Source organism: Apaloderma vittatum, unplaced genomic scaffold (genome assembly GCF_000703405.1).
Source record: "Apaloderma vittatum isolate BGI_N311 unplaced genomic scaffold, ASM70340v1 scaffold2434, whole genome shotgun sequence".
NCBI lineage: Eukaryota > Metazoa > Chordata > Aves > Trogoniformes > Trogonidae > Apaloderma > Apaloderma vittatum.
The window spans coordinates 267,929-280,983 of NW_009713087.1; the positions used below are offsets into that span (position 1 = coordinate 267,929).

Below are 13,055 nucleotides of genomic sequence, written 5' to 3' on the forward strand. Positions count from 1 at the left end.
GCTTTGTTCCTAAGACCTGCAGCTACACCTGCAGCTCAACACAGCCCCAGAGCACGACCAGACTCAGATTTCATTTGCACCCACGTCACTGGGCAACTAAGAGGAACCCAGCCCAGAGATCTGCTCAGCGTTCAGTGCAGGCTGGCCATGGAGCACATTCGAACAAGTAGGAGTATGTAACCTTCAGGTAACTCCTCTTCAATTACACCACAAGGAGTAAACCAGGAATCTTTACCATAGGTTTTTAAAATACTAGAACTTAAAGGCTTTCATTCTGCTATGGCATCAGGACCACAAGAAAAGAGTGAGAGTTTTGAATACATGGATAATGCCAAATTGAGTGCATCAGAGACAAAATGACAACCTGCTGTCCAGAGGCAGACTTTCAAAGGTGCTTCAGAGAGAAATCCAAAGAACATGCACAGTCAATCACATCATGTACAAAACTTACTGATTTGATACCTACAACATAGAAATAAATTCAGGCAGAAAGATCCAAGTACCCCTAGATAGCCACAGTGCCTAGAAGGAGAGATAGAAAATATTCCCTTTTCCAGTCTCTCTTGCAATTTCTGTTCTATCTTCTTGCTGGATCCCAGTCTTTCAGTTCATGACTTGATACCCGACTTCACGATTCATTACATCTTACCACTCCTTTCGTCTCTACTGCTTCAGCCTATTATCCCTACTCCATATCCAACTGCACCTACAGAAATAGCACAAACTTTGCCGTTTCCTCTTGCTTAGTCAAAGCTCCATTATAGTTGGGGCCTCCACATTCTGCTGGATAAAAGCGTTCTTCTACTACTCAGCATTGAGCCAAGTGCTAAAGACAGAGAGCAAAAGGCTCTTTCTGCTGCTTCGTATGGTGGATCTTGACATCGGTAGTCTATCCTCTTTGATAAGTAGAACTCCCGCAGACTTTAAAAGGAGACCTGTGCATGTAGGCAGAGAAGAACATTGGAGTCAAGATCCACCTATGCAGATCTGAAGATAATTTTCATTAGCTGGGACATCAAACACAGAGGTATAAGAAGTTTTGACACAGAGTCATCTTAACTTGGCTGGGAGTTTCTGATTTGAAGGGCAAGAAGCCTAGAAAACTGTGAAGTGTTGAAAACCTAGTTACCAAGAGAGTAGTTTCATTCTTTATGTAGCATTTCACATTTGAATGCTAACTGACCACTAGAGGGAATAAAAAAAAAATTTAAAAATAATTCCACATTCAACAGAAGACCTCAGCTGCAGCCTCTAGGCACTCTCCAAATACAGTCTGAGGCTTTCTATCCTAAAGGGTTGAAACATAAGCTGAGCACAGTGCCCTGCAAAAGCTGGGTGTGGACCATGGCATTAAGGCCATTTTGCCAACGGTGATATTTCTGCCTATCAGAGAAAATACACATTTGACCCAGGAATTGAGAAACATCCCTGGTCAAAGCACCACATCTATATCCCATCCTTCATGCTGTGGAACACTCGTTCCAGCAGGGGACTCCACTTGACCAATACAACATAGCAGCAAGTCACTAATACATAATTAACACGCAACAGTGATTAATTAGCTAACATCTGACCAATAGCCGGGACACTCAGCTGCCTTTGCCTGTCTCACCGCACAAAAACATCTGCAACTCACACAGCTATTAATTCAAAACGTACCCCCTTCCCCCCAGCCAGCACAGAGCACAGGCCAAAGGGAGGATTCCAATCTGCTGCACAGCACAGTGTGTAGCCACAGCATTTCCATATACTCCAGTGTGCACAGCATGCCTGAAATCAGACCCAAATCTTTCCTTCGCAGACAGCATGCTGGAAACATTCAAGCAGTGTGTTACAAAGCACATCCAAATGCACAGCCATCTCAATTTTTTTTAAATTCTTAATGCTCCTGCTTTCTACATAGTATTATTTTTTACTTTGCTTTAGAAACTTTGATTTTAGGGTGTTGCACATCTATACAGTAGAAAATGTCACGAGTTATGATTGACTGATGTACAGCTGTTCAGGGACCAAAATTTTAATTCCATTGCTTAATCACTCCTGTACATTAGCTTATTAACAAAGACCTGTTTATTGACTCTGGTTTGTGCCAAGTGCTTACATGGGCTACTCTAGGGTCCCCAGTGAAATCTCTCCATACATGTACCACAGGTAACAACTCCTGCTGATGCAGCATCATGCTGTTCTTCCAGCTGTTCTGGTGCTATCCTGAGAAACAGGGTCAGCACTGGCATCTCATTTATTTCCTGATGCTTGCCTTGCATCCTCTTTCCCCTAAAGAGCGCGCTGTTCACAGTGCACTTTACTTTTATTACTCCCGTTAAGCTCTTTTGTTCTTCAGTGGAGGCTGCTCAGCCTAGCAAAGCCCACGGCTCAGGCTCTCCACAAGCAGTATTTTAGTTTGTTCAGAAAAACACGGCTTCTCCCTTTGTCTCCACCGGTTTTGCATTTTGCTTAACCAAAACTAACCCACATAGCACTTGCAAGAAAAGCTGGTTTTTACTGATGCCATGCCTCACTCATCCTCAAAAACGTTACACCTCAGCTCAGCAGCAGGCAGAAGCCAAGGGCTGGCAAGGTGGATGGCAGTCCTGCTCAGTGACTTGTGCAATTATTCAAGCATGTCCTTGTCCTGAGCACGTGGATACCAGACTTGATACACTGGCTGTCAGAGACAATTCTGCTTCATGTCTCCCCAAAAGATTACTGGATTTTGATTATGGAAGGTCAAGGGCAGCTTTTTGCTTCCAATATAAAGAAAACGACTTAAGGAAAAAACACTCATCACCTAGCACCGGGACTTGAAAAATTAAAATTGCCTGAAGTTATGGGAGCCTTAAGGCAGGGTGTGTAGAAGAATGTTTTCATGCAAATTCTTAAAAATCACAGAATCATAGAATGGCCTAGGCTGGAAGGGACCTCAGAGATCATTTTAATCCAACCTCCCTGTCATGGGCAGGGACGCCACCTCTCGACTAGATCAGGCAACACATGGGGACCGAACAGGAATCGAACCTGCGTGTTACCAGCACGGCGCTCAACCCACTGAGTTAACTGGCCCACTAATTATAGAATGTAGATAAATCAAGTCCCCAAAAAAACTATGGTTTTGTGGTGTTTTTTTTTTACAGCTGTTTTAACAGAACAAAACACAAAGCTACAAAGCTCAGGTAGCCAAGCGTAGGATAATACCCATTTGCCAGATCAATATTAAAGGTACATTGTATTACTGACCTAGCACCACATCAGAGATTTAGATTAATCTTTAACACTTCAATATATTCCTCCTCAAAACAACTTTCTCAATATTTGATTTACCTTTGAAGGGAAGTGTGTCAGAGATATAATTAGCTCTAGCTGTAGACTCCAAATCTCTGCCTGGCACCGTTCTCAATAAAACACCCCTTCAACCAGTGTGAAATTGGTGTAGCTGCATTGAATCTGCTACATGCAAATGTAGTGTTTCACACCAGCTGAGGATCTAAGTATACATGCATAAAAGAGGGAAAAATATGTTTTCATCAGGAATAATAATGCTGCAGAACACAAAGCATCTTGGGCTGAGTAAAACAAATGACAAGTTCAAAAGAAATATATTCTTCTAATTGAGTTTAAGGCACTAAATAACCACTATCTTCTAAGAGAGAATCAGATTCATAGTGGGTAGCTCTACATTAATTAGGAATAAGACTGTCACATGGTTTATAATGAAATAAAGTTATGTCTGTGGCTTCTCTAGGATATTAAAGTCAATTTATCTGAGGAAGACAAGTAATGACTGGCTTCTTTTAGTAGGATTTGGAGAAGTTCATTGAAGAAGGTAGGCAGGAATTAGCACTTTCTGAACAAGCTCTTACCTGTTAAAGTAAAAATTCCGAGAGTCTCTATTACAAAGATGGAATTGAAAAAATCCAGCAGACTGACAGAACACAACACAAGTTACTGCCGTCACACAAGGTGCACCTTGTGGCTGTGAGCATAAATAAAATATACTGCAAAAACATTATTCTCAGACAGAGGCTCCCATTTGGCCATATGGAAATTTACTTAACAGCATAGCTTAGGACAAATAGTGCACCACATCCTGTGCTTCTAACACCACACCAAAAACTTAAAACTGCATGGGAGGCTTTTAGTTATCCTAATCCGAAACCAAGACTTTCAGGCCCCAATTAACACCTAAATGCAAATATTCAAGTTTCTGTCACTGGACTTGATAATCCTCAAGTACGTTGAGCAGTTCAGCAGCTAGCAAGCTACAACACTTAAAAGGTTTCCACCTCTTCACCTGTGTGGCCTCACTAGACCAACCCTCATAAAAAGCCACAGAAGAGCTGTAAGAGACTGTGTCGGTCTCTTGCCTCAAAATTGCCGAAACGAAACCAATGAAGAAACCACAGGCATTACAATGGAGCAACTGCTAAAGGTTTCCTGTCACTGTACAGACCTGAGCATGAAGCGAGTTCTGGAAAACTGAATCTAAAGAAACTCAAGCTAGCCTCCACGCATGCGCCCAGACCCGGGGCCTACTTCTCCAGACCCTCCAGTGACAGTATTGGGTGTGGGTACCATCGCTGGAGGGAGGTGGAGTTAAGCAAATCAGCTCATGGAATATGCAAAGAAATCTCAGAAGAAGCATAAATATGTCTTGAGATGACACAATAAAACTGGAAGAAAGGACTACTTCATGCTGGTTTTCCTCTACTGTTCTTGGCTCTTCTTGTCTTCCTCCCAGCCCGACTCTTCTCCAGCTCAACCTCGGTTCTTCCATCATCTTTTCTTTGCAGACAGAGCTCCTCAGCTTCGTGGTGGTAGCTATAACCACTAACTTATTTTGTTTTCCTTCCTCTTTTTCTCTCTTTTGCACTCATATACTGGTTATCAGGCAAATAAAGCTCTTAAGCACTTGACTCCATTTTGAGTCTTAATTCTGTTCCCAAGAATACAAGTAGAACCTTCGCACCAGTCCTGGCCCAGCTTGCAGCAAGAGCGCGCTGGTGTTACCTTAAGCCCTGAGCCTTGTTTAGCGTTTCAGTGATGGAAGCACTTACTTCATATGCATTAATTAAAAATTCAGATCCTCTTCTGTAAGATAAGCAGCATGAATCTCCAAATTATTAATTATTTAAAATAATTAAATTTTGAATTAAACACCCGAAGTTCCTCTTCCAGCTCTAGTCAGAGGTAAGGTTGATAACAGCAGACACCTCAGTCCTCTACTACTGCCAGATGTCTCCTTGATCACTCCAGGCCCAAGACTCCAGGTAAAGCAGCCAGGACCTGTTTAGTGAAATGCAGGCTCCGCACAGCCTTTCTGACACAGAGGTTTCTCTTTTTCCACCTTTCACACCACCAATTTCAGCACAGATAATCATTTTAATTCTTTAGTCATTACAGAAGTGCACAGAGACGTTTCATCTGATGGGCCTGCGCACATCATGTGCCCTTTTCAGAAGTGTTGGAAGCTTGTGCTTTGAAAACACAAAGTTCACTGAGTGTAATAAGGGCTGTAAAAGAGGATTTTAATTCAGTCTAAGTGTTTCTGTACAGAAAAGAAAGAAGCATTACTTTGGCTGCAAGAACACACAGAGAGAAGTTTTGGAACCCTAGTGCTTCAGGAAGCCAACAATTTTTTTGAAAAAATAACCGTGTGAGGTATTATTATAGATGTTATGATCCTGGTTTGGATCAGTCTTCACCACGTACAACTCTCCTGCATGGACATCCTCAAAATCAGCAGTGAAGTTGTTAGGATTAAAGCGAACCCATACGGTATACCTGTAATAAATTGTACGCATGGAATAACCCATGACTCTGATGTCTTTAAGCTTTGGCTTGTCAGAGTTCCACTGAGGAGTGTCTGCAGGCCGGGGATATTGGCTGAAAGCAACAGGTTCTTCATTAAAACACCTGTAAGAGTCATCACACTCATGCTTCTCTTCCTCCACCTTCTCTTCCGAGGCATTAAAATATCGGACTATGCTTGTGCCCTCAGTGCAGAGCGCAACATGAAATGAAGTCTCTGGGCACACAGGAGGAACTTGCAGGCCAGCAAGTTCAGCAAGTGTTGAAAACAGGGACACAAGCTCAACCACTTTTTTGCTTCGCCCTAGAGGAAATATCAAAATACAAGTTAAGGAACACAATGGTTTGACAGACACTGGAAGAAATCTTTAGAAGCTTACTCTGATAATTAAAAGTTGGTGTTCTGTTGAAAGTGCTTTGTACTGGATTTGTGGGTAAGAAAATCAAGGCAATTAAGGTGTGGCAGTTAGCGCTGAAGATGCCGGTCTCTGCATTTATGATGGATTTTTAGCAAGAAAATTTTTGCACTTGTGTTTCTCAAATGTGCAGCTTTTGGGACAGTAATATTCATTATCTGGAAAAGAACTCTTCAGAAAGACAAAGTAAATTCCAGTGGCAATAATTTAACACGTGAGTGCCTCTATCAAAGCAGTTTCCAACGCCACTGTTCTAAGTATAAATGCTAAACAGAGAATGTTTATTAATCACTGTTGGAAAGACAGCAGCCACCACTACAAAAGGTAGGTCAAGTATCCTCTTAGGCATCTACACCACACAAAAATAAATCGCCTGCTGTGTTAATGCAGACATCTAGCTGTTTCCGCTAAAGCAGATCTAATCAAAGCAAAAGTTTGTGGCCAAGGATTCCCTTCATCACCTTGTTCCTCATCAGTACAAGAAGTCCAGTTAATGACACCGACTCAAGCTGCCTGTAAGCAAAGCATTATCTTACATCACCATCTCTCCTTTACATGTATCCACTGCAAACAAAAACGAGATGCTGGAAATTTACCTTGAGGTACCAAGCCTAAAACATGGCTAAAAGGGTCAAGGTAGGGGAAGACCCTCGCTCCTTGACTAACAGAGGACGTTGTCATTCCTGGTACGTAAAACATCAGCGGCACACGGGTAGCAACATCAAAATTGCTGTATTTTGCCCATTCACCGTGTTCTCCCAGGGACCATCCTAGATAACGAAGAACACAATTCAGACCAGATACTGGGTTAAAATCTAGTAGTCATTTCCTTCTCACTGTAAATTGACTCTGGCTGTTCAGGCCACTAGTCTGTTACCAAGGTTTTATTAAAAGACAAATAACAATCTGTATTTAAATACAACAATTTTTTTCTCTAACATGAAATCTATTTTAAGGGCCACCTAAATATTGCAACTTCATGCTCTTTTAATAAGGAAACATTTATGCCTTTCCTTATTTCCCCTAGAACTAGATCCCCTAGAATTCCCCCTAATTTCTAGAATTAGGAATCAGCATTTAAACAGGAGAAGAGGGAAAGTGAGGTGCATCCCAGTGCCTGCAATAATCTCCAGAACAATTCAACAAAATACTCATTTAAGTTTTGGGCAGCTGCCAGCTCTCCAATACTCCTGTTAACACTATAACTGAACACCTCTTGGAGCCAAGGCCGCTTTCTACACCAGACTGCTGTACCAGGATGTCACCCCTGAGGAAGCAATAGAGATCAAAACTCTTTAGCTCTCCTCTTCCTCTTGGAAGAGATGCCAACATAACTTCCTTCCAGGTAGATTTATTGCCAACTTCACTTTGGGGGAAGACAAAGCAGCTCTATGAAGCAATTTAACACGTGATTTTTTTGGATCACTTTCCCAGCCAGGGTACTGGGAACATCAACTGTTTATACCTAATCACAACATGGAAAAGACAAATTCAGTTAACAACAGAAAGTCCAAGTCAAAGCAGCAAGTCAGAAGGAATATCTAGAGTCACTTTAGTGCCAGAAGTATTAATCCCACTGCTCTAGAACGCATACAGGCTTTTTATGCATACATACTCACAGAAATCAACCCAAATTAACTGAATACATGATTTTAAATTGATTTAGTTAAGCCATATCCTAAATGTTTTAAGTCAGCTAAGCCATCCCCCAATTTAAGGGATCATGGGGGGTTATTTTAATATTAAAGTATTGAAACATTACATGCCTTAAGTATTTGTCCTATAACTCAAATTCATCTCTTTTTACCACCAGGATCCAGAGCATGCAAGACCTCAATTATGAGGGGAGAGCCATACTGCTATCAGTTTAGATGCTCTGTAAGCAGCAAAGACAGTTGCAAGAAAACACACTTCAGCAGTTAATGAGGAAAGCCTGTCACCCACTGTACCAGATGGCTCCCTACAAACTCTGAGGGGGAGGAGCAGTCACTATTCCTTCACAGCACTGACCCCAGCAAGAGTCAGTCCTTGAATAGGAGGTGGGAATACAGCAAGCTCAGCCCAGCATCCGGGCAGACAGCCTCACCTCTCACTAGCAAACCCCTAACCTGATTAAAGTGAGGGCCTAGACACAGACTAACCAGATAAACAAGGCACGGTAGCTCTGCTGTACATTGTTTAAACACACATTTGATTAATATGACAGCAGCGAGTTGCACGATTAAGTTATTAACAACAAGATGGAGAAAGATCCAAGTGCTTACCGTGATCACCAGTAAAAACTACTATTGTGCTATTTGAGAGTCCTACATCATCCAAAGCATTCAAGAGCAGGCCAACTTGTGTGTCCAGGTAAGAAACTGCTGCATAATAGCTCTGACGAATCTGCCGCTGCAAGTTGAGAACGCAAGGGAGAGGGGTGGAAAAAAAAGTTAGTTTTTCCCCAGACACACACACACAGGAAAACCAGCAGGTGGCTGTGTAAGCAAAGGAACTAAAGGATTTTACTTGTAAAGCTTTAGTTTTTAAGGGTCTGTAGCCTGATCAACATCCCAGGAAATGTAACCAAGAAGAGGGCACTTAGAAAATTTGATCTATCTTCCAGAAGTTCTTCCAAGCAAGATGCTGCAAACCAGTCAGTCCTGCTTCTCTCAGGGTCTGGCCCAGTGCACGTTATGTATTTTGGCATAAGCACCAGTAAGTCAAGGAGAATCTTGTCAAAGAAGATACGAAGAGTGCTGGCTTCAAAGAGATGAACATACTCAGATAATGAAAACAAATACAACATTGGGACACCATGAACCAGGAGCACATGCTACCATTGCTGGCTGAGGGCCGACCTCTTCCTCCCTGGTCCCACTAGCCTGGCTGCACTTACAGTGAAGGTTGGCCTACAAAGCTGGGGTGACGGTATGTAAGGCAGGGAACTCATCACATCTGCAAACTGCCAGCTGCTGAATACCTGGGAACATCTAAGAGCAGCTGACTCTTTCCTTGCATTTGAACAAGTTAAGGCAATTTGACTTCAGTGCACTGTACAGACAACTTACCTGGAAGTCATCTGGAAGTGGTCCGTAAGGGAAGCTAACGTTTAATGCTGCCACATCGTCCCTCTGTCTGATATCCATCCAGGGGTTGTACGCCACGGGAGGTAGTTTCTCAGGCACCCAGGGATCTGGGGCTAATGTGATGTTTTCCAGGGGGTACAACTTGAGAAATTCCTTCACAACACAAACACAAATAAAGACTGCCCTTGCATCAAAGGTCTACTGTAAACTCAGTGTGGTACAGCAGCAACCATTTCTCTTTGCATGACCCTCTAACATTCTCACAGTTTACAAGGCTTCACCACCCTTCCCCAGAGTGTAAAAGGCAGCAGTACTATGCTAGTCAGCCCCAACCCACTCCTGAAAAATACTGAGACAGTAAGTACCCAAAAGCAGCCTCCTGTATCTCAAAGCAACACTGAAAGAAAAGGTCGAATATCACTTCCTCTGAAACGAGCAGGAGTTTTGCCACCAACTCAAACAGGGAATGGAGTACAAGTTCCTGTAAGGCCTCATTCTGCCACACTCCATCAAGCTGAACACTATTTCCACGCACTAGCAGTCACTCGTACAGCGGTGGAAGCCCCAGCTTTTGGCTTACTGGTCACAACTTTCTCTCATTAAACACTCTGAAATGCAACACAGGTGACTGCTGAAGTTACACCAAATCAAGGCTGGCTTTTGGCTTGCTTGCCAGTAACAACAGCAATAAAGCATTTGTGGCAACAGCTTCAAAAAGCAAAAGGAACGCTTGTCTAAGTTCCTATCCCTGCAGGCTCCAGTTTCCTCACCTGCGGGTACCTCAGTGGGATATGTGGTTTGTGGTAACCGACAGCCAGGAAGAATTTTTGCTTGTTGGTTTTCATAACATTCAGTAAGCGTATGGCCTCTTCAGTGCTCTGGATATCAGGCAGAGTACCACCGGGCATTTCTGTCACGTTCACCGGGCACACCAAGTTAGCATAAAGTTTTCCATCTTTTCCCCTACAAGTCTTTAAGAAGCAAACAAACAAAAAAAAACACACAAAAAAAGGAAAGGAAGAAATCCTCCGTTTCATAACTTTCAAACCGATTTGTTTCTCAGTCTTTCTACCAATAAAAGGCTGCAGACTGGATACAGAAGAGAATTTCACAATGTCTATGAACACTAAAGGTGCACACTACACTGATGACTGAGCAGACAGCTTCAGGAGTTATGGAATGCAACTTCCAATCTTATGGAAAAGCAGAATCCTCTCTAAAGCTGGGCAAAAGATTCAACATAGTCATATGGGAAAACACACAGCTTCTGTGATGAACAGAATCCCTGACCTATTGGCAAAAAGGCAGAATTCAGTTACACTATATACATACATTTTTACTCCTTCTGATCCCAAGAGTTCATAGAAAGCTGCCTGGAAACTACTGACAGGTCCTGAGCAATGTCAGCAATGGCAGATGTATAATCAGTGAAGAAAAATGAATTAGTCTAAACAATTGCCAAGAAAAAGTAGCCTCAGCAGGGTGTTCAGAAAGCTGCTAAATGAACATAAAGAAAATTACGTCATGGGTGCAAACACTGTTGTCGTTAAAATCAGACTTTTTCAGTAGCAAATGCAAGAGCATTACCAAGACTGGCTGTAGCCACATGGCTGGAGCTTTGCAGTAGCTTTGCAGTGCACAGACTCCAGCACGTGGTGCTATTGCAACATTTGCACAAACATAAAACAGACTCCTTTCGGCCACACTTTAGAGTAAAAAACATTCTAGTAAACTGGATCAGATGATAGTGTTAGGGCTCCACAAATCACGCTTACCTTATCGTTTTCGTACTTCTCAGCTGAAGGATGAAAGGGTGGAATGGACCAACTGTACGGATAGTCATCACTGTAATTGGATGAAACCCCTGAAAAGGTTAAAGACATTAGAAACGCTTTAATAGTTCACTGAACTGGGAAGAGCTCAAAACAAGTTTAACTTGTTTTCAGGGTTGTTTTTTTTTTAAAATATGCTAAGTGAAGAAACACTTCAAACTATCTTTGACAAGAGAGAAAAAGACAAACAAGAAATAAAAGTAAAAAAAATTTAAGACAGCCATTTTTCCCTGAACTACACCTTTTACTGGTAAGGGAGACTCATGCCTCTAAGAACCTTACTTGATGCAACAGCAAAAAAACCCAACAAAACGTCACCACCAAAAACCCTCAGATCTTCATGATCGTCCTTATTTAGCTCTGCTATCAAATGGAAGTTCACATATTCACACAAGTTTAGTTGTGGAGTAAAGAACTACCAAAACCAGGGACAGAATTACAGTATTTTTCAACTCAGTAGTATTATTGCTTTTTAACTAGTAAACTAATTTCCCTACTTAATTGGCAGCATTACTTGTATATTCCATCCCTCCTGATCCAGACAGACAACCTATCATGAAACACGTGTATATACACCATACCAGGATGAAAAACTTTCCCCACAGATAGCGTCACGTAGCCATTCTCCTTGAAATACTGGGGCATCGTGGAATAGTTTCCTGCATGTACCCTCCAGTAGGAGTAGAAATCATACAGCCGGGTAGTATCAGGTCTGCGTCCAGTAAGAAATGACACTCTACTGGGAGCACACACAGCTTGCTGCGGAGAGAGCCAGGCAAAAAGAGAATTGATCCAGAACAAAAAGTAAAACACACAGAAGAACTGACTTAGGTGTAGCTGGGAAAAACATCCAAAGGCTCAGGAACTGCAGTTAGTGCTTCATATCAACAGCACACTTATTATCAATTCCTAACTGCAAGCTTTTAGCAAGATACGCATTTTTTCTATCTATAATCTCCCCTCAAATAACTAATTCCTAAGCATTAAAAGAGTTGGTTATGCAGCTAGTAGCACCGAAAAAAAAGAACAAACAAAAACCCCCTTCAGGTTACCTTAAAGACGGCACTTTTGGAATCTAGTAGCTCACACACAGAATTAAGAAGTAGCAGATGGACTGTACTGATGAAAGCCCAAAGGCTCCAAGGACTACACAAATATCATTCAAACACCCTGTTTTCATTTTTCTCACCTTAGTAAAGATAGGTTCCTACAGTACAGTCCAGCCCAACCATTTATTTTCTACTGAAAACACTCAGGCTGATAAACACTTGCTTTTTTCAATGGCCTGGCTGACACCTGCTGTGATAAAACCAGTATTTCTTTTGCCCTTTCTTCAGCTAATTATCTCACCTGTGCATACGCATCGCTGAACACAACACTTTGAGAAGCAAGTTGATCAATGTTTGGAGATTTCACAAGCTTATCTCCGTAACAGCCCAAAACAGGACGGAGATCATCCACAACTATGAACAGGACATTCATGCCAGCTGGGAAGAAACAGAACAGGAATATGTTAACTTGAGCTCCAGTAAGAGGAGGCTAGTTAATGCAGATTTCTTTAACTGTTTTTAGCCCTTAAGTACACTTAAGGACTAAAATAAATAAAATCAGCAAGACCATCTAATTATCTTTATGAGGAAACACAAATGCTGGGATTAATCCCTCCAACAGGTAGGAATTCTTATCTGGTCCGCACAGAACTGCGGGGGCTCTCCCTTCCCTTCCCTTCCCTTCCCAGCTCCCTGCTTCCTCCCAGGGAACTCTCCGGAGTTGGTGGCTGGACCTGACGATCTCAGAGGTCTTTTCTAGCCTCAGTGATTTTGTGGCGGTGCAGGGCTGGGAGAACGCCGCCTTCTATCGCTCTTCCTACGGCCGGATCGGAGGGGGGTGTGAAGCCACAGCTAAAACTTAGGCCACATAATCACTGTTGTGCA

The 13,055-nt window shown here is 42.3% G+C and overlaps 1 protein-coding gene across 1 annotated transcript; it reads right to left on the reverse strand.

The window, feature by feature from the left end:
- Positions 1 to 5,513: 5,513 nt before the first annotated feature.
- IDS (iduronate 2-sulfatase) lies at positions 5,514 to 12,603 on the reverse strand. Its single transcript, XM_009868225.1, has 8 exons — positions 12,472 to 12,603; positions 11,703 to 11,880; positions 11,065 to 11,153; positions 10,060 to 10,260; positions 9,272 to 9,442; positions 8,486 to 8,612; positions 6,818 to 6,991; positions 5,514 to 6,109 (listed from the first exon to the last, which is right to left on the reverse strand). The coding sequence occupies exons 1-8, from the start codon at positions 12,601 to 12,603 to the stop codon at positions 5,607 to 5,609; spliced, it is 1,575 nt and encodes a 524-aa protein (XP_009866527.1). The 3' UTR covers positions 5,514 to 5,606.
- Between the last annotated feature and the right edge of the window lie 452 nt (positions 12,604 to 13,055).